We start from the raw sequence: 24,668 nt of genomic DNA on the forward strand, positions 1-24,668 counted from the left end.
TTTATTTGCCAAAAACTGGCGGCTATTGGGGCGTCTCCGAAGCATCCCGCGGTCACGCTGACATCACGTGATGAGCCGCAAACAGGCAGCCTCGTGGGCGGCTGTTTTGTATAGAGTCCTGAAATAGTTCAGGATGCTGCGCACGGCACGGAGCCGCGAGAAGGCACCCTCCTTGTTCATCGACGCGCAGGAATTGGAGAAGTCCTCGTAGTCGAGGTCGAACACCGCGATTCCAAATGACAAGGAAGGCTGTTTTGCCTTGACAGTGCAAAGCTGCGATGAAAAAAGTCAAAGGCACTGTTATTTCTGTTTTGTAGCAATGCAACTTTAGGTTGTACATAAAGATGGGGGATATAAAGTAGACGAGGCATCACGCACGTTTCGAACTCATTCTCTAAGTCTTCCGTTGGCATGACAGATGCCGAAAGTGAGGAGGGCGAGAAAGGGGGCACGGTAAGATAGTCGCGCAGTGTTTATGACGCATGGCTATTGTACAGGAGTACCAGGATTAGAACCCGACCATCGGCTACTGCGTTTCGATAGAGGCGAAGCGGAGAGGCGTCCGTGTTGTGTGCGATGTCAGCGCGCGTTAAAGGTCCCGGTCCCCGGGTGGTAGAAATTGCTCCGGAGTCCTTCATTACGGCGTCTTTCATAGTCTTGAATTGCTTTGAAACATTCAATGCTAAAATCCAAACATGCAATGTCGTAGCTTTTGGACCTTAAAGGTCAGGGCTCTATCATGACGTCAACAATGTGCGAATTTTATACACCAGCATGTTACCTCTCCTATCATGTTATGACGACGATGCTGAAGAAACTGGAGGCAAAGATTTAGGAGCTGAGGCTTGAGAAACAATAGCGTTTTCTTCGCTAGGTTAGTCTGAAGCAGAGCAAATATATACCTTTCTTTCAAACCATGCCACTTCGCCCAAGATAATAAATGAGCACTTTCGGAAGGCCTTTAGAAAGCGCAGTTTAGGCATTGTGAAGATGTGTCTGTTATCTGATTAAATTGTTTGAGTAATCAAATTGCTTTCGTCGAAACGCTACGCTACTACAACAGCCAAAATTGGAGTATTGTGTATATGTGTGAAAATCGCAGCAAACGTTGACTTCTCGCCTCGATTGCGATATGTTTACAGCAGAGTTCGATAACGCGCTGCCCAGAACGCTACCTGGAAATACTGCATTTATTAATGCGAAATCATTTCTTGGCTCATGACTGGCGTGGACAAGATTTGTGGATTGAATCTGCGGGTAGGGTTTTGTACACAGAGCTTGTATGCGCTAGCTGTCAATGGAGAAAAACATTGCCACCGCTGGATTTGGAACCCGCACCATGCAGAATGAACAGATCAGCCTCCATGGCTCAAGCACGAGTACACTTACTATGGCAGCATTTGATCAGGCCTCGTGTAAAACTACAACGCAATGTCGCGCTGTGCAGTAAACATCGTCGATCGGCTTCATGAAGTTATATCGGCGCCTCTCTTTCATTTAAGTAAACAAGCTAAAAAAAGAAATACCATTGCGTCATCTGCCCGAGCGCGGCCAAGGTCTGCCATCGTAGAGTTGAGCGCATCCATAATAAGGTAGCGTGACAATTCTAGGGTGCTCGATGCGCGCCCACAATACTTTTACATTACTGCCCCTAAGGAGACTTATTACACCAGTTTATCTTCGTTTGTCCAGGAGTGTGGTAGCCGCATCTAACACATCATACGAAAAAAAAGAAGTTAAAATTGGAATGCAAGGGTTGCTTACTTTCTTGCAGAGGCCTGCTTCGTTGTCGTAAGAGAACAGTAGGCGTTCTCTGGCATGGCGAGCTTGCATGGAAGCCTCCCGCGGATAGTAGGTAAATCGCCCCGTGAAGTTTCTGTCTTTGCAGATCTGGATGGCATGGAAGAGAGGAGAGTGTCTTACGAGGTGAGTGTGAACTCAGGAACAAAGAAAACACCTTTGTGGGAGTTTTCAGAAGGGTTGACGGGCGTGAAAGAGCCCATCGCTTTGACATGAAAGAAGCGTGCCCAGTGGCAGCGAAATATATCGCCTAAAAAAAGGTAGCGTCAACAGATTCGTCCGGCGAGAGTGAAATGGCTTGACTTATAAGGCAAAGGTCATCTAGCAGGCGCTCTGAGGTTGTGATTGGTAGTTCATGTGCATCCTACAAGAGAAAGTAAAGGAAGATTGTATTCGCAGGCGGGAGATAACCTGTACGAGAAAAACCTAGAGGATAACCAAAATGGTTTAACTGATGATCAGGACGCACAGCCAGTAATCGAAAAGAAACTGATAGGAGCATGATGAGGAGAAAGAGAGAAAGCAGATCAAGACTGCTTCAAGTGCTAGGTAATATTATCATAGTTGTATTCAGGAACAAATGAATAGATGAAGATATCAATATTTTAAGGCAGATTACCCAAAGTTCCTGAAGTGAACCATGTGGATTCGGGAAACATCAAATGCAGTTGGAGGTGAAGACGATGTTGTAGAGTAGACGAAAAGAGTCTGCAGGCATTCTTTTATGCTGATGGCAGAGTACAATGCTAATTGAAGAATTGTGAGTGCGGCTTTTGTGCACTGTCTGGACCTAATGATCATGTAGATAATAAAAAATATTTACCACAGTAAACAAATCCGCTGTCCAATGTCTTCATATTGGACCTTTGCTTCAATACAATGTGGCAGATCAGAAGTGTCCGGCCATGTAGCACGTCGCTTACCACCGGACATATCCGTATATACCCCCCCCCCCCCCCCCCCTTTCCTCATCCTCTGCCTGTAGGGCAAATGGCATGGTTTCGATGCTAGGGTATGATAGTGTTGTTAGAGCAGTATCACGCGCGTGCTCATTATGCTGCATATTCTATGGCATGTCCCCTTTAATATAACCTGGAAATATATTTGGATAAAACTTGTGAATTGTGTGCGATGTAATATTACCCGCTGCAGAAAAGCGGCATTGCCGCCTGGAATCTTACCTCTTCCAAGCTACCAAATGGGGTGGCGCTCAAGTTGTGGGAGCACCGGGAAAAGAAGTTTTGCCGCTGTCCACTAAGTGGTGTAGTCCATCGGCCCTTCATTGTAACCGAGATGGCCCACCGCATGTGAATCAAGAATGCGGGCTGAAGCGGAGGTATACTGTTAACTGCCGTTGTCTGCAAGGTATTTGAAAGTCAGTTAGAAGGCGGAAAACCAGTGTGGCTACTCTCGTAGTTTATTGCTATAAGCTGCCGTCGTTAGGGTAACGCAAGGTCAAAAAGAAATACTAGTCGTTACAACGAGTTCTTTTTTTTTTCGTCTAGTTGACTAAGCCGAGAGGTTGCGCTGGTAATACATACCATGTCGTGCTGGTAAGTGCCACCGACACCCTGTGGCCGATTGACAATTGTGGGAGGCATCACGCGACAGTCAGGGCAGATATTGTCGCCTTCGATATAGTGACCTTGGACAATGAACAGGTTCGGCTGGAAGTCGCTCCTGCGAACACACGCGAAATGATTTAAGCCTGTGCTGTGGGCTTCTACGTCCCTGCCTGTGTCAAGTTGAGGGTGCTCTAAGATCTATTTGTGTGGTTTCGGTACCATTTTCGGCATCGTTTAATGCGATGACATTAATGGCTCGGTCTCCACGAAATTTGAAGTCGACGCTGTTGGCGTCGGCGTGAAATATAATGATCATGGTTCTGGTATGTGTTGGTTGTCAGGTGACGTATGGCCGTGCAATGACTGGTCTTCTTATTGTGTTCCCTAACAAGGTCCCATGACGGCCGAGTTGCAAAGTGCTGCCAACTCGGGGTTCATCACCTCTGTGGAAGGGTATAGTCGGAATGATGCCCTCCAGGAGTTTTGCATATCGATCGTTAGACAGGCTGCGCCTATAGACGCGCGGGCTCATTGGTACGGGTTGGGGGTGATCAATGTGGGGCACACATTTAGACAATCTTATATTACTACTGCATCCGAATGAGGATATAGGCGTAATACAGAAACTAGTTTAAAAATTAGTGATGCCTGAGTGTCAAGTGCTTATTGGTGAGAGGGAATGTGCAAATGGACTCGGAGTTGAGAGGGAGCCAAGAAGCTTATCCCGTCATACACGTTAATGCGGCCATAGTAGTGTCAATTAGCTTCACCATAAAAAAGTTTCCGCTATCCTCTCAGTACAGTTATTAAAAGTGAGCAAATTTTACTGCGATAATTTCTCCCGGATCGTTCTCGCTTTGGCATCATTGCTAACAAATTGTCTTAGAATTACACCCAGCGAGAGGCGTGCTTAACATGCACATCGGGTGGTGGTAGCATGACAACGAGAGAGAATCGGAGCAGACAGCCTGTTACAGGGAAGGAACATCTGGCGTGGCAGCCTTCAGCAAAAATACGCGATGAGTTGCATGACGATACTGACAAACAAGGCTACGGATGTACTGAATTATCTTGAAAAACTAGAAAGGCAACTGAGGTTCAATGGAGAAGCATGATAACGAGCTGTTATAATTGGAAGGACATAAGAAGAACTGCAGATGATGGAAACTTCATTGGAGCAGTGGTCTGAGCTGTACGACATCTTGATGCCAATTTTTCAAAATAGCAAGGAAGAAAAAGATACTAAGAGTAAGATACGAAGCTTGGTAGTAAAGGATGTCGCCCGAGAGCATCGATTCTGAGCCTAAAATAATATTACAAGGGAAACATAGAGGTATATGGCATTTGGGAGAAAAGGAATGAAAACACAAAAAGAGGAAGTGCAGTCACTGGGTAGAAGGGTGTAGGGATGACAGAAGTGATGAAGGGGCGCTGATCCATGTTAAAAGCTTCTGGCGTGGTGAAAAAATTCGTTGCTTTTTTAACAAGGCTTAAGTACCTGTCTCGCGCTTGAAAAGCCGAATTCGTAGTTCTTTGCAAGCGCTGTGTACAGACCAACTTGGAAGGATGGGAAAGATTTAGTTAACGAAGTCAAACTGCAGGTATGTGATTTTACTCGAAGTCTTTAATAGCTATACATTCTCAACTGACAAATTGGTGTATCATACTACCTGACGGGTCTCCTAGGGTACGGGTTTGAAAGGAAAAGTTTTGAGGTTTTAATAGAGAACTTTTGGGAGAACTATTGGAATACACGTATGTCAGATATGGAAGCATGCTCTGGCATTATGAAACAAAATTATCGTATCATTATTTCTTAATCATAACAGAATCTGGTAGTAATGAGTGCAGCATTCAACAGAATGTGGCAAAGAGCCCTATATTAGGTAACAAAACGTTGATCTCCCAGTTAAGTATTTAATGCGAGAATACTGAATTTTAATCATATTATTGCGTATACTGAACTAATGAGACTGTTTGTGATTTTCTACATCGCTCCAGAAAAATACTCTCCCCCTATGAAGAAAAGACAGTATTAGAAACAATGAACACACATTAAATAAAAGAAGTTACTCTAAGAACGCTTATGGCAAAGTGTAAGTAGCGTCGCCTTCACTCAAGTTTTAAAACAGAATACAGACTCATCAGGAATAAGCTAACGTCCATGAAGCGGATAGCAATAACTATTTATCTAAAAAAGCGACTAACTTATTCCAATACAGATATAATTAAAACGTGAAACATAGTTAATTCTTTAAGTCAGAAAGATAAAAAAAGCAATTTATTGATGGGAAAGCTTTTAAAGTATTTCCGGAAAAAAGCTGGAAGTGTTCAGTAAAGAATTTAACTAGGCTTTCGACACTACAGCACGATTCCTACGACACAATGATGTACTTTCAAGCAATAAGCACATCATATTCTCTTCAAATATTAACTAAGCAAATATGATTGATCTTGACGACATAGTGGGAAGCTCTATCTAGTCTATTCTACCAAGGCTACCATGATCTAAAGGAATTCAGGGCAGGCACCTAATCGGTAACTATGAGAAATCATGTTATTTGGCAAAATTCCATTTCAAGTGAGCGTATCGTTCATAAGGCCATTATATCGTGTCTAGCCTGCATGCTACCGAATGTGATACATCACCATCATCATTATACCCATTGCAGGGCTAAGGCCTCTCCCATATTTCTCCACTTCCGGTCCTGTGCTAGCTGCATTCATTTGACCCCTGAGAACTTCTTAACCTCATCCGCCTACCTAACTTTCTGCCTCCCTCTGCGTCATATGTGATATATAAGCGCGTGAAATTAGTTTGTAACAAGCACCTGCTGTTATTTGAGTTTAAGAATGGGTTTACATGTGGAAAAACTACTACCGAACTATTTGATGACTTTGCTGACAAAAGGAATGCACCCATTGAAAATAACAAAATCGGCCTAGCGTTATCCGTTGACCTCAATTTGATACCAAAGGCAAAATGACATTAATTAAAAAAATTATCTCTTGGAATTCAGTGGCGATACAGATATCTATTTCACGACTATTTCGAGGACAGGCTATAAGTTTTTGAATAAATTGAGTTAGCAGTGCTTCATACTTCCAATAAGATATAGAGCTGCATATGAATCCGTCGTATGGTCCTTAATCCTTAGTTTGTATATTAATGGTGTTACGCAGTTGTATATACATTTAGATTTGTATTTGTATGCTGATCACACGGCACTAGTCCAGGTGCGACCAGAAAATGATAAAATGGTGTGCTTAATGCAACAAAATGTCTGTGATGTAATGACACAGTTGAATAGTAATTTATATTACTTTAAAAAAAACCTCAGTTCACTTCGACAGTCCTCAGAGAAAGACTGTGTCCTCCAAAGATTAAATGCTCAGAGATGGTTAAGGAAATCATAGGTGTGTAAAAGTTACTACTTAATAAATGGGCAAGTGATCCTTACTGCTTAATAAAATTTTCTCCCCCTTGAATGGCTCCAACTTCAGCCCAAGAATAAGTAGTTCCTTTGATTGTCACACAAGGCGTGGGGCTCAAATGATAATCTCCGGTTCACCGAAGAAATGAGCTGAATAAAGTGATCTGTTGGAAAACTACTTCTATTCTTCCGCTACTTTTGCCGTGTGTAATTCGTGGGCCCCTTTGTCCCAGCAGCGATCTAGAATCTCTGACTGGTTTACAGGGTTGCTTTCTCAGGACACCTGATGGCACATTTCGAAAGTTTGCTTCGGGTCTGCAGCGCGGTAAAAACAGTATCACTTCTATGTGTCATGTGCTTATTTAAGTGCGAGGTTCGTTATCCTTCGCCACGTAGTATCAAAAGTACCGCAATCCTTAATCAAGCTCTGACTGAAACAGTAAATTCTGTCTATGTTTTCGTCTTGTGATGTGGATCTTCTTCTTAATATGAATATTTCTGATATTTTAAAATATATTGTGTGCACGTTTGATTCCCCAAACAGGTTTCACATAAAACGCTGTCATCCAACAAGTGTTGCGTCTTGTGACGTGTTCTAATATCTTGACAATCTTTCGGCCCGGCCTGGTGCGCAGTGGTTAGGGTGCTCGGCCGCCATGCCCAAGAATGGGAGATCGAATCGCGGCCTCGGAGGCCGCGTTTCAATGGAGTCGAAAAGCAAGGATGTGTACCACCTCATTACCATCGCAACACTTGCCCTCTCGCGTTCTATAATATTTTCTTGATTTTCGTATTCAGTAAACCCTAATGACTGCATAATTCTAGGTTACTTTTAATGTTAACAGGTGCCTTAAGTGTATGCAAGTGGGTTTCTCGGATAATTACTGAGCAATGCTACAAAGGCGGATGCAAGAAAAAAAGAGTGGGGACAACGGAACAGAGAACACAGATCAGCGCCGTTATTGTGTTCATCGCTTCTATGTGTGCCGTCACTTTTCACGAAATGTTACTGGGGTATTTAGGCTTGAGTTTACGGCGATATCGATAGTTGGGCGATTGCGGGTTAGTCACTACGACTGACACTAAAAACAATAAACGTTACTCCAATGAAATAATACGCTCAGAATATGTTGGGTTCAAAAAACATACAGAAAGAAAAAGGACACAAATTAACAAGACCGAAAAAAATAACTAGCCGTTACGATCTAAAATGCCACATCTTCCCCAGTTAGCAGAATAGATGGGTCGCTGACACATGCTTCAGTCTTGGCAATATGGTACGCCTTCATGATCTCTTCTGTCCTCTGGTCGCGATACACAAAGATTATATTAGTTCGGTGTAGTTTGCTGCAGTTCAGCTTAACAGGATTTATCTGGTGTTTTTTATATGTCGTGCAAGGTTCTTGCCCGTGCAATTAACTAATGGTCGGCGATGTTCAGCGAGGCCCATGTTAATGCAACGACTTGTTTGGCCGATATGCACAGCCTTGCATATTACAGGATGAAGTAGACTACATTACGTTGGTAGGCGATGAAAAGATTTGCATGCCTAATGTCACACTTCTCGCGAGCACCCGTGTTTTGTTCTTAGCTCCTATCTTCTACCGCGCGACAAGTTCTGCTCAGCTAATTTGGCCCTCAAAAACAACGTCGACGTTATATAGTGCCGCGACCTCACTTATCCCATGAAATGTGCGATAAATGTTGGGAATAGCCATCTTATTGCGCGGCCTTCTGTTAAAGGGCAACTCCGGAGGTTTTTTGACATTCGAATATTCTAGTAAAAATTTCATTAAAAGTTCTCCTCTCTGTCCTGACGCATTATACAAAATTTGGGTGCCGTACCCGTACGATAATCCGTTCACGCGCAACACTGTTTTAAAATATGCCGTTTTCATGGCTTAAGTTGAGAGTATTTTTGCGGGCAACACTGTTTCTGACAACAGCACACAGCATGTCCACTTCTCGCGTGATTATGAAATTGTGAGGCTTATATTGAACTACCTCAGATATTTTATGCAGTGTGTCATGGTTTCCTTAGTTTATTTTCACCATCCAAGGCACGTACGAGTGTTTTTCTAATACCGAGTGTGACGTAACCATTTCGTCAACCGGGACATCGTGTCTGGCCGTGAAAGCAGTTTCGGTTTCGATTTGCTGCTTTCTTTTTTAAAAATACTAATTGGAATTTCGAAAAACGGTTTTTTGTGTTTGAGCCAGGACATGCCGAGGAATGTAATTCAACTAAAAACACAAAATGATGAAATAACCACCGGAGTTGCCCTTTAAAGGTTTTTTATATTTCGGGACATCTCGCACGCGCCGGTAATGACAGTGACGATAGCCAGTGGTTACCAACCGGGCAATCTGTGCAACCAGGCTGTCTTTCATCATTTGATGGAAAGTCTTAAACAGCGCCACTATGATAGAGGGTTGGACTATATGTCATTCTTCACCAATTCTGAGTGTCCCAAGTGGAAGTGCAGTAGTGGTTTGACAGATCTTGGCTACTTTTGCCAACACACATGGTCATCCTGGAAGTCAAAAATATAGGTCAAGAAAATGTAGCATATTGCCCTAGGGCATCTTATAGGTGAAACTGTGGCCGGATTATCTTTCCTTGAACACATTAAGTATATCAACATGACGGCTGAAAGTGTTTTTGTCCGTAAAGATAATATAATCATCAACAAACCGAAGCGCTCTCAAAATCATTCCACTGATGTCGATTGAATTATCCTGTCCATTCTGAATAAGGAAATGTCGCCTAACGTCGGAGCTACACACACACCGATGCACATTCCGGACATTTGTCGATACACGCTTCCTTGCCATTGCACGGAAGGTATGAAATGCACGGCAAGGAATGAAATACAGGCAGGAAATACACGACAGGAAAGGAAGTGCACGACAAGGAAGGAAACACACAGCAATAGCAAGCAAGCTTGTATCAATAAATGTACGAGGTGTGCATCGGCCCGTGTAGCTCCGGGGCTAAGCGACATTTTTGCTATCCAGGATTGCCCGGGTAATCGAAAGGGACAACAGTGCGTTGACGTTGAAGGCGTTTATGTACGTCGATGAATATGTTAATTTTACGGTCCAAAACACTTTCAACCGCCTTCTTGTAGACATACTTAAGGTGTTCAAAGAAAGATAACTCGGCCTCATTTTCACCTTTAAGATGCCCCAAGGGAATATGCTACAGTTTTTTCACATACGCCTTCACTTCTAAGATGACCATGTGTGTTGGCAATACAAACCCAGATCTGTCAAACCACCAATACACTTCCACTCAGGATACTCAAAACTGGAGAAGAATGACATATTACAGTCGCCTATGATAGTGGCACTGTTTACGACTTGCCATCACAGGGTGAAAGACAGCCTAACTGCGCAGTACGCACAGCTAGTAACCGCTGGCTATCCTCACTATGTCAATATCGGTGCATGAGAGAAGATGGCACAAAAGATAAAGAACAATAATGGCCAATCTAAGGTGGCCGCACAATAATATGGCTATTCTTCCCTGTATTCATCGCGCATCTTATGAGCTAAAAACGTTCCGGCACGTTATAAATTCGACGCTTTTTCAGCGCCAAGTAAGCTCAGCAGAATTTGTCGCTCGATAGAAGATAAGACCGAATAACAAAGCACTAGTGCTCGTAAGAAGTGTGGCATTAGGCATGTAAATCCTTCCATCGCCTGTCAACGTAATGTGCTCTCCTTGATCCATGTAACTTCTGGTGCTATTTATATCGGCCAAACAGGTCGATGCATAACAAGTGCCGCACTGAACATCGCAGATCTTTAGATAATGGCACCGGCGCGCACCTTGCAAGTCAGGTAAAAAAAAAAACTGCAAGCAAGATGAATCCTGCGCAGCTCAACTGAAGCAAATAGCAATAATCTTTGTGCATCGTGACCAGTGGACAAGAGAGATCGTGGAAGCGTACCATATCGCTAAGATTGAGTATTTTTAGAGATCTACCTATTGTATTGGAAAGAACTTGCATTTTTTGATAGTAACAGCTAATCATCTTTTCTGTCTTAGTACTTTGCGTCATTTTTGTTTCTGTAGTTTTCGTGAACTCTATATATTCTGAGTGTGGAATGAACGCTTTTGTTGCTTTTAAGCGACTGTCCAGTGTGGTCTCTTCCTTCTGTGTGCTCGACTTTTTTGCTCTTTAGTTTCCATCATGAACATTTACTAACATGCTGAAATTTTGGCCCTTCTGTCTACACGGAAAGAAAGATAAATCACTAAAAGGACACTCCTCAAAGTGGTGAATGAAAAACTTTAAAAGATAAAAAAAAAGAAGAAAATGAACATCACGAATACCTTTCCCGACCTTGTTTCGACGTTATTTGTGAGAAGTCTTTCAGCTTAATTTGCCAATTTCTGACGAGATAAAAAACTAGAGAGAGTAAACTATAATGTAGTATATTACAGGAGCACCAGACACAGGCAGCCCGTGTGATGCTATTTGTAAGCAACCGATGCTCACTTTACATAGGTGCATTTCAAGTGAAGAGTATAGCAGGTGACATCAGTAAATCATGCACACAAGTAAGACTAGGGAGTGTGGCGGGATACACTTGCCGCAGCTGGCGCAAGAGAGGGTTAATACCAAGTGATTGGGAATTGCCTTCATACTGCACTTAGCATAAGTATGCAAATTATGACGGTGAAATGTCAGCGTTAGAGCCATTGAGCTCATTCAGTGTGGGGCGCTTTCATTGATCCTGCAACTTTGTTTTACTGTTAAAAGGCGATTTCAAAAGGCATTTTTAACAGGAGCGAAGGAAGGGCCCCGCTACAGGAATTGGTTTAGGATAGACCATTAGTATACCCGTTATGCTTACGCAGCGTAAGCAATGCAGGACGGCATGCCATTCCATACCTGTGTACTGCGAATTCTGAGCATTTCTGGTGGTCACGGTTATGTCCTTCTTGAGAGGCATCGCAGGAGGCATCGTGAGAGCCAACGTGGGAACTTGCTCACATTCGTTCATACCGGTGCCGGGCGCTGGGGCAACAGGTGGTGCGGCTAAAACGGGGTTTGCGATGACAAGAGGCTGAACCATGACGACGAGATGCCTCAAAACATTCTGGTCGAGAATGTTAATATCGGGTGACAGCGAAGCCCGGACCAGTGGCCTGCAGAGAATGTGCGGTGCGCAGGTAGTGTTGATTCTTAAATTTAGGGTACACATATCTGACGTTTTATGGTGTGCTTCATGAGGAATTCAGGGTCGTGCTTTACATGCGCCGAATTGTGTAAGCTTGTTATATTTGAGAAACGGAAGAGTAATATGTCGCAGCTGATTCGTTTCATTTACTTAGGCTTCGTCATCAGCCACTCTTATATTCTTAGTTATTCATACGAGTGACAGTGGGGGGGAGTCCGTCTTGCTTCCCTCCTCTCGACGTTTGGAGACTTAAAGCAAAAACTTGCATGTTCAGTTCTGGTTATGGTAACTGTGACGCCAAAAGTTGTCTAGTCACCGAAGAGGCTAAGACGGCATGCACAGCAGACACTCTTTTGGCAAGGTCTCACCCAAATATCCACTGTGGTGAACTATCCGCTCGTGATTCATTATTAAAGAATTTCTGTGCGGAGCCAGATTACCCGCTTCCGTATTAAAATTGTAGCGCAAACATTTTGTGCACCACCGAGGATGTTTGTATAAGATTTATTTTTCCATTGTTAGAGTTGTTCTTTTTTATGGCCGTGTGGACTGTCCCTCTATCCAGCGCCAGAGGGCGCCTTTGTTGCTTGGTGGCGCTTAATTCTGATCAATAAAGTTTTTCCGTCATGAGAACTGCGAACGTGCTCGTGTGAGAATAGAACGTGCGCTCGATTTTGTCCAAGTTCAGTGCCAGAAAGCAAACACGACTCCTGTATTTTCATTAATGTGCGACTTTATTAAGGCTCTTCTTTATTTCTTTAGCCTCTCAACGAAGCAGTGGCTCCACTTCAAGGAAGAAAATTGCAACGCCATTTAGCATCGATCTGCTAGCCGAGGTAGAGGCTAGTTTGTGACAGGGATTCAAACCGACTACATACGCACCTCGAGTTGTGTGCTGTGCAGTAAAGACCACTAAAGCTTTCCCAAACTCTGCGACAGTTTCTCAATGCCAAAGCGCCAAGAAAACTGTCAAACAGTGAGAAGCAGGGCTTTCGGACGTGTGAAGTCTGAATCGGCTTAAGCGGGAATAAAAATCCTTATTTTGTGTCCTATATACCTTCTAAAATATTCATGTCACTGAAAAACGCATGAGCAATGATTACTACAACTATTGGCTGTGGTCACAACCAGTGAACGCATACCTTTAGCGTCAACCTAGCGGAATAAGTTGGATCACGTGATTGCTCTCACTGCTGCATGATATTAGATTTCTACGTTAAAAAACTAACTGTTCTGTTTCTTTGTAGTTTTCTTGTGATAGAGGACCAGCATTGCATATATTGATCTAGTGTCGTGCCTGGGGTCGCTGAATTTCGGTTGCTGTTATAGGCCGGTACTGTGCTGTACTGCAACGCTGGACGTACGAGCCGACACCAGGCATAAGCTAACACGGTATTTGTACACGAAACAATAGGACGACGGGATCTCGGTTGATTAAGCTGCTAACGGGCAACAGTATCCAGTGCGCAGCAAACATTCCATCAAACAAGATTTTGTATATGGAGTAAACGCTGAACAGCTCGGTGAATGGCGACCGGTGGTAAGGCGAACGCGTTAATGTTCTTGCTCTGACCAGTGCCCAGTAGAGCCAACACCTATTGCAGACAGAATGGAAGATACCGGCTTGTTTACACAGCAGTGCCTTAACACAGCAATAAAGTTTCGTTATAAAATATTATGCCGCCACTGCTGCTGTAAGCATGACGAGGTGCCTAAGCAGTACTGAAGTAGTTACATATTTACACTGAAACGACAAGTAAATATGTGAAAGGAGAGCATTAGTCGTGATACCCCGAGATAAGGGTAAAAAATGTACACTCTATGGAAAAACATTACTTTTTGGTTTGGTTTAGATGATTTAACGTCCCAAGTCGACTATGGCTATGAGGCACAGTAATGCTGGGCCTCAGAAATGTCGACCTTCTGCGGTATTTAAGGTGCACTGACATCGCACAGCACACGGGTACCTTCCTTTCGCCGCTGAAGCGATAATTCCAATCAGCGTGGAAGAAACTCCTGCATTAGAAAAACATCAGCATAGGTGCTTTAACCAATTTTTCCGAGTCGTTCCTAGTCTTTAGCTTTCCTCCTTGATATATTAAGTCCAAGCGAGCAGCCGAACTCTGCGCTTCTTCTGTCGTTGCTGTCGCTCAGCATTTGTCAGGATCCTAATAGCTCTGTTCCTGATAGAGAAAAATCTTCCTTTTATTAAGGCGTAATTAATAAGTGCCTATTTTGGCGGGTTTATGTCAGAAGTTTGTGCGAGCATGAATATGTCGCATTCGAACGACGTAGAGCGAAAGCAGTGATAGCATCTGCAAGAGCATCAGAAAATCAGCTTGTTTGCTAAATTGGGTGCATGCAGAGTAATTAAATAATCAATCAGAGCTGATTAACTCAATCCAATGCCAAAATCGCCGTGCACAGTAATGGCGACGTCCAAATTGGGTCACGTGGTACTCCACTTCTGGTGACGTAGGCCTAACTTGCGGTGGCGGGAAATTTGAAATGTTTGAACGTGTACGAGCTTGAAAGGGCGTGATTTTGCCCACAAATGGATGGGAATGATTGGAAAGTGCGTGAAGAGAGGTAATGAACTGAACAGAAGGGAATGAATCAAACACTTATCAGCATTTAAGACGTCTAGGAAAGCGACAAACAGCAGCACTTCGATACACGTGTACATAACCCACTGAGTGTTTGACGCGGGCGGTGCCAAGAGGTGGTGCCATGCTGTGTACAATTGTAAATTGCTTTATAGGAAAGGCGCAGTATTTGTCACACGCACTGAGGGCGCCTGACCCGCGCTGTAATGGAAGGGAGGATGGTGGAAGTGAAAGCAGAAAGAAAGAGATGCCTTAGTGGAGGGCTGCGGAATAATTTCACAACCAAGGGATGTTTAACGTGCACTAACGTACTGCATACGGACGACTCTCTATTTTGTTCCATGAGTCCTCACCCTGCTTACGCAGAGCCGAGGAGGAAAGGGAAAAAAATTATGTACCCAGTGCGATGTGCTGCAGCGATGGCGGTGTAGAGTCCGAAGCAGCCATAACCAAAGGACGCCATCCTGTCTAGACAGTTTTAAGTTCCTATAGTGGCTCATGGTTTTTCTAGCATACCATTTGAAACAAAAGAAGTCGAGGAAAAATTTGTATAATATCGCACTTGTGTTTGGAGTGAGGATTCGTTTCACATTCAGTGTCACAATGAGACAAGGCTAGCATTATTAGCCGATAAGGGGAGCAAGAATAATGTTATCTTTAAATATTACAGCGTGTGATCACATGTATCTTCTGAAACGTGTTATCACTATTGAGTCGCTATACAGGGGCGCCTCAGTTAATCTGAGTAGCAGTATGCGGGCGTACTATGCGGGCCACGATCATAACACTATTGCGCCATGATTGCTCACGAAATGCAAGACCAAAACTAGTAGCAAAATGAAAAATAACCATACTCCATTGTTTGACGCAACCATAGAGAGATTGACTCACTTTAGAGACTGACCAAGGATGTTGAACAAGTAGCAGGGTCAAGCAGTACGTTCCAAAGCAAGGTTTCTTCTTCTATGACCTATGCTGTGCCAAGACTCGCGGCAGATACGTTTTCATCTTCATCGAAGCCGATTGTTCTTCGGACATGATGTGCATGAAAATTTAGGGATATTAATCAGTTTCTGATGACGACAAAACTTGGATGACACCGAACATACTAAATACGCAGTCTAAATTTATATCTAACATTTCGAAGGCTTCCAGCACCACTGCTTACTGTTACGACCTCCTTAGGGTTACCAGTGCGTGAGCATTAAGTGACTATGTTTGAAGGAGCTTGTCCCGAGAGTTCCTCATCGCGGTTACCTTGAACTGAAAATAGTTATACGAAAAATGACATTTGTATGCGAAAAGGGACCAATGCATCTGGCAGAAGAATTGTGTGGTTGAAGCGGATTCATTATTTAATTAATTATATATATAGAGCCAAACGAGCCAATCAGACGTCTAAATACCTGGGAGAGCTAATGTCGAAGTCCAAGTAGTGGTGACGTCATACAACTGGAAGACGTGTGTCTAGGCAAAATGGCTTGTTGGACAAGTTGGTGGGACATATTAAAACAGCGCTACAAACACGAACAGATAGAAAGACAGAAGATCTGGTTGTCTACTTTCTTCACTCCCTGTGCATATAAAGACATGCTTCATGAATAAAACCTCAGTTGTCAGCTCAGCGCAATGTGTGTCTGTCTTTCTATCTGTCCGTGCTTCTAGTGCTGTTTCAACATAACGTAATGTCTGTTTCCAGGTAAGAGTGAAAAATGCTAATAAATGGTCGACATCTGCTAAAAACTGATTGGTGAGTGTCTATTAAGTAAAGAAAAAAATTACAAGAGTTCAACGCTGCTGAAACAAATATTGAGCGAAAGCACTAGCTGCGGGTGACCGAGTGTTCTTCTTCCTCAGCCCACATATAAAGCCTCGCTTTAACTAAGCCGTATGGATGTGCCTCAGTGGCCTATAGGGGTAACGTGAATGCCAAGGTCCTAGCAGGCTGATTCTGACATAACCGTCCCGTGTGAAACGCTCTAGTTTCATCCATGTTGGCAGCTCCTGCCAACGGAGCTTCGGCTCCGACCGCGCCACGCCGACCGCTTGAGTTGGGAGCTCATCTCTCGCTTTTAACGCGGTAGCGTTAAGGAGCTCGTGTCGCAGAAAAGCCGGTGTCGTCGGCGTCGGCGGCGTTGGCCGTGAGCGAAATATCCCGGCATGCACTTCGTAAATAAAAAGAAACTTCCATGATGGACTGGGTGGGAACCGAATCAGGGTCTCCGGAGTGTGAGACGGAGAAGCTACCACTCAGCCACGAGCTCGATGCTTGAAAGCGATACAAAAGCGCTTCTAGTGAATGCGGTGTTGCCTTAGAAACGTGCCGTAAAACGTTATACTGCGGTGTATATCGGTAATTATGAACATGTTACTTACAGAAGTCGCAGTTACACGAGTAGCGAAGTACGTTTCCGCTACATTTCTTCTGCGCTCTGCGCACATGCAGAGCCATCTTGCGGCAAACACAGAAGAACCCCTCCTCGCAATGTGCGGCGCTGCCCCGACACGTGGCGCGCCACTCGCCCCTGCAGTTTCGCCGTGCACCCTCACGGGTTGTAGAATCAAGCGTCTTTCCTTTCTTTAGATCACTATCTTCGCTCACCCGCTTCTCCCCTTCGGGCCGCGCGGGTACCGGTGCGAGGATGCCCCAATACCCTTGCGTTTAATAAATTTTCTCGCTCTCTCCCCTTCTAACATCCAGCGTGCGTCACTCGAACAGTGGTGTTTAGGCGACGTGGCTCCTCTTTCCGCTCACAGCGCGATTGCTAGGTGCAGTGTCTGATGCCGGACGCCTCTGGCGTGATCGCTGCGCCGTAGCGCTTCTGATGGGAAAGCGTCCCCTGCGATGTGTGCCGAGCTGCTTCCGAGGAATCATGCTTCTGCGTGGTGCTCCCAAGCGAGATAGAGGACGATCCCATCAAGGCTTCAGCCCCATGATCGCGTCCGCCTTCATGGCGCGTCGCTGCCCGGCTTTCTCCCTCCGAGACACCGAGTTCTTTAGTGGGCGGTGCGAACGAGGTGCAATAACGCTATCGCGTTCCACTCTTGAAGGCGAAGCTTAAGCGTCCTCCTTTAAAACCTCGTGAGACTTGGATTGCAAAACACCTTCCAGGGGATACGCGAGGCGCAGCTTCAGTGGCAAAATCTCAGGCTGTTGCAGACAACGACTAGAAGGGTGCTCTTATAGAGACTCGGATACCCCGCGCGGATGCGAGAAATAGCGAGGAAGGAAACGATTCCGCAAAGCTTTGCAAGTCACTCAAGGTAGCGGTAATCCCGAGGAACATGGACCCCAAACTACACCGACGCAGAACAGAAGTGAGGGCCGAATTCACTGAGAAAACATACCCTTATCAAGACATGACTGTGTATGCAGACACGTCCTCTTGAGGAGAAGACTCCAGAACTGCCGTGACAAAGGTGGCCGATTAGCCACTACGCGATGTGACCAGCGCGTTTATGCGCCATTGCACGGTAGCAGAGGCAGAGGAAGGAGCCATTGTTCTAGCGGTGGCCGAGGGCTGTTGAACCGGGCGGGGGCTAACAGCCTGAAAAAATTACTTGAATTGTAGGATAGGTCGTCACGCGCTCCGTATACTTCTTGAGGCGAGCGACAAAATTTAATAACACAAATAAGAAAACAAGGCCACAGAAAAACATATGTGGGTGCCGGGGTATATGGGGGTGGCAGGGAACCAAGAAGCCGATAGGATAGCTCGAGTATGTACTACATCCCGAGCATACGTCGAGACCACGGAACTTTCGCCAGTACCCAATGAATATTTGACCATACTCGAAAACTATAGATGCAGAAGAATGCGATATCTACTGCCGCACAGTTCTCTCAACAGAAGAAAATCTGTCATTTGGACACAGCTACAGACAGGTTCGTACACAAACCTATGCATACTAAACAAAATGCACCTTACGATATACGCAGACACATGTCCTTGGTACGACGAAAATCCCACGCTATATCACCTCACATGGGCCTATCAAAACATGGACGTGGTCATCAAAATACGAAACCCGAGTGTGGAGCAATGGGAGACTGCTGACCAGCGAGCGCTGCGAAGACCAGCAAAGTCATGTACGAGGTTAATAGGCGGCAGCGTTCAGAGCCGCCATGGACTGAGGGTAACCGACCATTAGGCGGCGGAGAAGACGCCTGAGGATGAAAACAAGGACAAATCTTAAGACGCCCCAAAACCACCGAAAAATAACATAGAGCCAAATAAAGTTCTTTCTTCATTCTATCGAAAAGTGGCCGGAATTCAATCCTGTATCCATGCGAACATTAGGGCTAGCGCTATAATCCTGTGCTGGGGTAAGTATGGCTGAACCTAGTGACACGAGCAAAAGCTGTGTTAAGCATGATTTGATAGTTTGAGTTAGGAGGACGGTGAAGATTCGCCTGGAAAGTAGCCGCGATACCAGATAAACACCGCGTTGTTTTAGAGCGAAGTCCCACTTTATGCCTGCAGAGCTGAAAGTCAAATAATGCTTGGAAATGACCTCTACGGCGCAGGCCAGGCCTCCGCGTAGTGTGACAGATGCTGCATCTTACCTTCTTTTAAACAGTTTAGATGTAGGTCATTTTCCACCTCTCGCATGCAGCGTTAAAGGCCAAATCTCCTTGAAAAAAAAAAAAAAACGCCTTCGAAACAGAGCCATAGCGGTCGGCTCCGAACATTGGGTACTCCGGCACAGATGCCCGATTACTGCTCCGGAGTACCGCATTTCGAACTTGGTGACTGGCGGCTGCCTTTTCAATGGAGCAGTACCGGAGAGGCATAAATGTGCTGCGTTACGTCAGTGCACTGTCAGTGTGCATTAATGATGTGGTGGTGGTTTGTGGTTTGTGGGGTTTAACGTCCCAAAGCAACTCAGGCTATGAGAGACACCGTTGTGGAGGACTCCGGAAATTTCGACCACCGGGGGTTCTTTAACGTGAACTGACATCGCACAGCACACGGGTGCTTTGCTTTTCGCCTCCATCGATGTAAATTGTAATTGTGGGGTTTACAGGCAAGGGGAGGCGCAGTACCTGTCTTACATTCTGTGTTGACGCCTGAACTGGTCCCAAGGGAAAAGAGGCAGGTGGGAGCGAAAGTGGAAAGAGAAAAATAGGTGTTGTATAGGAGGGCCGAGGAGTATTGGCCCCCACCTGACCTTAAACATGCACCGGCAGCGCACAGTAAATGGACGCATTTCCGTTTCTGCTCCATCGAAACGCAGATGCTTGCGGTTGGATCATAATCGGGGTTTTTCAGTTGTTGTGGCTGCAGTAAGAAGGAAAAGAAAATGCATGGGCCTGCTACTGGCTCTGTAGCTGAGCCACCTCCGCTGCCTCGTGCAGATAGAAGAGATACTAATCAATTGGCTCACAGGAAGGGAAAGGCGCAGTATCTGTCACACTTGTGTCTGTGGACACCTGAACCACGCCGAAAGGGAAGGGAGACTACTGATTTCTTTATAGGAAGGGAAAGGCGCAGTAACTGTCTCACTTGTTTGCTGTGGACTCCGCAACCGCGCCCTAAGGGAAGGAAGGAAGGTGGGAGTGAAAGAGGAAAGAGAGAAAGAGGAGCCATAGTGGAGGGCTACGAAGTAATTTCGACCACCTGGGGATCTTTAACGTGCGCTGACATCGCACAGCACACGGACGCCTCTTCATTTCACCTCCATCGAAACGCAGCCGCCGAGATCGGCTTCGAATCCGCATATTCTGGACAGTAGCCGGGCGTCTTACCACTGTACCACCCCGGTGAGGCGCAGATAGAAGAGAATATAGAGAAGAAAGGAAAGAAAGAGAGGAGAGACGCGCGCTGCAACAACAGCCGTCGTCCACCACCAGCGGTGGCGTGTGCAATGACGGCCTACAACACACAAAAATTTGGTGCCAGGCTAGCCCCCGCCGCAAGCGGCGGTGACCAACCTGTACCAGCCCCATCAGGGGAGAGAATGTTTTCTCCCTAATGATTTTTTCGTCATCCAAAAGAGGGGTCAGGCATTCACGCTATGAAAGCTAGGAAGCTTTGTTTTCCTGTGTTTTCTTTCTACAAAGTTCTCTCATATCCTCTTTCTAATTTCTTTTAGAGATTTTTGAATAATAGAGATATGGAGTGTGATGTACACTATGTTTTAATTTAATGCCAGGTGCAGAAATTTAGAATGCTTGTCAAATTACTTGGAAGAATTTATTGCTCATTTGTACACCTAAGCAGGGATCTCTACGTGGCGTAGAAACCCCAGTATTCGGTGCAGGCAGATGAGAGACCGCTCTCGTATCTGCTGTAGTGGAAAACCTTCTGCTTTCCCGGGTCCTCGAACTTTACCCGCGCCCGAGCACTGTGAGTCCGCAATTTTAACGCGATAGCGTTAAGGGCCCCGTGTCGCAGAAAGTTGGTGTCGTCGTCGGCGGCTGCCATCCCGCGTCGTCCGGCGTTGGCTTTGAGCGAAAAATCCCACAAGCATTAAGAAATAAGAACGAGCAGGAAAAATCGCCGATATGAGGCGAACGTGTGCCTCCGGGGTCACGCTAACCACTCCACCACGCCAGCTAGATGGTTTGAAATGAACAAAGGCGCGTCTATTGATTACGGTGTTGTCTCAGAAATGTCCCTTAGAGAAGTGTATTGTGACGTATAATAATAATTATGAGCATGTAAATTACAGAATTACAGAACATGCAGTTACGCGAGTGGCAAATTACTTTTCCGCTGTACTTCCTCTTCGCTTGGCGTGCACGTAGCGCCATCATGCGTGTGGCGCACGGAATAAGATAGACAGGTCATGGCCTCCGAGATCATCGCGCCGGCTCAGATCGGCAACAATGTTGCCGACGAACTACGACTGCAATTTGGGGCCCGCGCGTTTCGGCAAGGTGGCTGGCAGCGCTTCAACGTCCCGGAAGGAATAATAAATAAAAAATATAGCAAGTTGCTCGATGCCCCGCCGGGGTGGTGCAGTGGTTAGACGCCCGACTACTGTGCCGGAATACCCAAGTACGAACCAGACCTCGGCGACTGCGTTTCGATGGAGGCGGAACGAAGAGGCGTCCGTGTGCTGTGCGATGTCAGCGCACGTTAAAGATCCCCAGGTGGTCGAAATTACTTCGTAGCCCTCCACTACGGCTCCTCTTTCTCTTTTCACTGTAACTCCACCTTCCCCCTTCCCTTACGGCGCGGTTCAGGTGTCCTGAGACACAAGTGTAACAGATACTGCGCCTTTCCCTTCCTGTGAACCAATTATTATTATTATTATTATTGTTATTATTAAGTTGCTCGACAACGCTATCGCGTTCCATTCTTAAAGGCGAAGCTTAAAGGGCCACTGTCCAGGGAAGGCCCTTTTAAGAAAAGGAACCCAGTGTTTCGATCAGGTACCGGAGATAGTCTGTGCAAAATTCTACAGCGACACGCGCGCCGCAAAGCATCGAAAATACAATTCAAAGCTCCCTCATGCTCTCCTTTGAGAAGCCAGCTTCACCGCTTCCTGCGCTGGCCCGACGGGCCCCGATAATGACGTACGTACCGGGAACGACGTCCATTGGTCCGTCTCGCTGACTGACGGGAGAAGGATGGGTGTCTACCGCTCGCAGCGCGCTTTTCCCTCGCCACGGCCAGACTGAATCCAGCGGCGCGCGCTCCCTCGACCGTTTTTTTTTCCGCGCTCGCGGAGAGCCACGCCCCACCTCCCGCAAAACGCGGAGGAGGAGGGGAAATATGTATTGCGGAGGCTAGACGACCTCGGGCAGGAGAGTGAAAAACCTTTGCGAGGGAACGGAAGGAGAGAGGCAGGATAGAATCGGGTGATTGCGGTGGCTGTAACTGCGTTATTAGTTACTCTTTTCAAAAACATTTTGCGGCCTTGCGTTCCAGGGGCGAAGTCTCATAGTCACCGGGGAAGAAAATATTTTCGACCGGAGGGTGGACAGTGGGCCTTTAAGCGTCCTCCAAATTTTGTATAGTTTCGCCCCAGTTAGCGGCATTGTTTCCATCTTTTTTGGTTTATGATGGCTGGTTTTAGATTTATTACTTTTAATGTACAAGGGTTCCGTTCGCCCGACAAACAGCGGCAGGTTTTGCACTTAGCGCGCTCATGCAGGGCAGGCATTTTATTTCTTCAAGAATGCAATTTCCGCTCGCTTTCCGATGTTAACTTGTTCCGCGAACGCTTCCAGGTCGAAGCTTTTTTCTCCTTAACGGATTCGCGTTACTGCGGCGGAGGGATCGTGTTTCTATCGCAGGCCTCTTGTTTAGGCGCGCACTGCACGTTTGGATTGGATGGCCGTGTTATTGCGGTTGGTGTCTTCTTGGATGGGCGGAAGGTGCGTTTTGTGAACGTTTACGCACCGGCTACGCGGGCATTGACCAACAATGTCTTTCGTTCCATCGCGACGTACCTTCTTGAGCTCATGTCGCACGTCCTATTAGGAGATTTCAGCTGCATCCCAGACACTTGGCACGATATAGAAGGACCCGGGCAGGGAAGCTCCAATTATCATGCAAGGGAACTGGGAAAGCTTCTTCGTCAGCTTAAGCTCACGGACGCGTGGATATCGCTTCATGACGGCCGCTTTTCAGTCACGCGGACCAGAGGTCGAACGGCATCTTGACTTTACCGCGTCTCTTTGCGTCCACGCTAGTAGAGAGTCTTGCGACATGTGAGGTCATCTCCATTCCTCCAGACGCTAGAGGCTTGCGCGACCACTGTCCACTGTTGGTCTCGTTGAGGTGTGCTTCCGGCCGTTCAGCCATGCCATCAGCTTGACGTATGAACATCGCTCTCCTCTACGATGAGCAGCAGGGCATCCGGGAGATTCGGGCAGCCTTGTTAAGGTCTCCTGTCGGCTCAAGCGCGGCCAACCCAGACACGTGGTACGCCCTGAAGAGCAAATGGCGAGAAATTCTCATGGACGCAGGCAGAGAGAGGCACAGGGGAAACACATCTGCACTGGACAAAGTGCTTCGTCTCATGAGAATTATTAAGCAGGCAGGCGAGCTCAGCTTCGCAGTGCGCGAGTACCTAGACACACACCGTTTCCGATACCACCGAATCCAAGAAGAGGGCTCCCAGGCGATTCGTGTAGCAGCTGAAACGAACAAGCTTTGCCAGGACTCAGCCAGGGTGGTGTTGTGGTAAGACGCCCGACTACTGTGCCGGATTACCCGGGTTCGGACCCAATCTCGGCGACTGCGTTTCGATGGAGGCGAAATGAAGAGGCGTCCGTGTGCTGTGCGATGTCAGCGCACGTTAAAGATCCCCAGGTGGTCGAAATTAGTCCGAAGCCCTCCACTACGGCTTCTCTTTCTCTCTTTCTACTTTCATTCCGACCTTCCTCCCTTCCCTTACGGCGCGGTTCAGGTGTCCACAGAAACAAGTGTGACAGATACTGCGCCTTTCCCTTCCTGTGAAACAAAAACAACAAGGACTCGGCCAATCTGATTCATGCTATAGGCAACGTCGACGCCGCGGCGAGGACACAGCCCGTATTACAGACATAACTGCCGAACGGCGGTCAGTGACCAGCCATGCGTTATTGAGGGGGGTTTCCGCAATTATTTTGCTGAACGTTTTCCATCGGAGGATACGCGCGAACAGGCTGACTTTGAGGATGCTGTGGCCGCATTCTGGGGCTCTCTTCCCCATCCGCCTGATGAGATAGCCTTGTCGCTATGCGCGCGAGCGACCAAGAATGAAGTTTATGGTGTGTTAAAGGCCATGCACAGGGTTTGTGCCCTTGGACCAGATGGGCTAGTAGCCGGATTTTATTACACCTTTTTTGATGTTCTTGGCGACTCTATCATGCAAATGGTGAATTCCTTCCTTGAAGACGGAGTCAAACCGCACTCGTTTAGCGAGGGCAGCATAGTCCTGGTCTCCAAACAGGGAATGGTGCCGTCGTGCGCTGAGGCTTGGCGGCCAATAACCCTCCTAAACACAGACTACAAGTTAGTCGCTTCGCTCTTCGTAAACCGCTTGAAGCCTTTGTTGCCGGACCTCGTTAGCCCCTTCCAGTCATGGGTGGTACCAGGACGCTCCATCTTCGCATCGCTGACGCTCACGCG

At 46.3% G+C, this 24,668-nt stretch overlaps 1 protein-coding gene across 1 annotated transcript; it reads right to left on the bottom strand.

The window, feature by feature from the left end:
• Window positions 1–23,049, bottom strand: LOC146189355 (uncharacterized). The gene is made up of 6 exons (XM_084605250.1): window positions 23,003–23,049; window positions 11,694–11,960; window positions 3,342–3,480; window positions 2,982–3,158; window positions 1,765–1,890; window positions 1–273 (listed from the first exon to the last, which is right to left on the bottom strand). The coding sequence occupies exons 1-6, from the start codon at window positions 23,047–23,049 to the stop codon at window positions 64–66; spliced, it is 966 nt and encodes a 321-aa protein (XP_084461376.1). The 3' UTR covers window positions 1–63.
• Window positions 23,050–24,668: the final 1,619 nt, after the last annotated feature.

Source organism: Amblyomma maculatum, chromosome 5 (assembly GCF_055883805.1).
Source record: "Amblyomma maculatum isolate TAMU_Amacu chromosome 5, ASM5588380v1, whole genome shotgun sequence".
NCBI lineage: Eukaryota > Metazoa > Arthropoda > Arachnida > Ixodida > Ixodidae > Amblyomma > Amblyomma maculatum.

Coding starts and splice junctions, on each gene's coding strand:
- LOC146189355 (XM_084605250.1), bottom strand. CDS start 23,049: ATGCAGCTGAAATCTCCTAATAGGACGTGCGACATGAGCTCAAGAAG. Junction 11,961..23,002: donor TGCGACATGAGCTCAAGAAG/GTACGTCGCGAT, acceptor CATTCTCTGCAG/GCCACTGGTCCGGGCTTCGC. Junction 3,481..11,693: donor CAGTACACAGGTATGGAATG/GCATGCCGTCCT, acceptor GTGTGTTCGCAG/GAGCGACTTCCAGCCGAACC.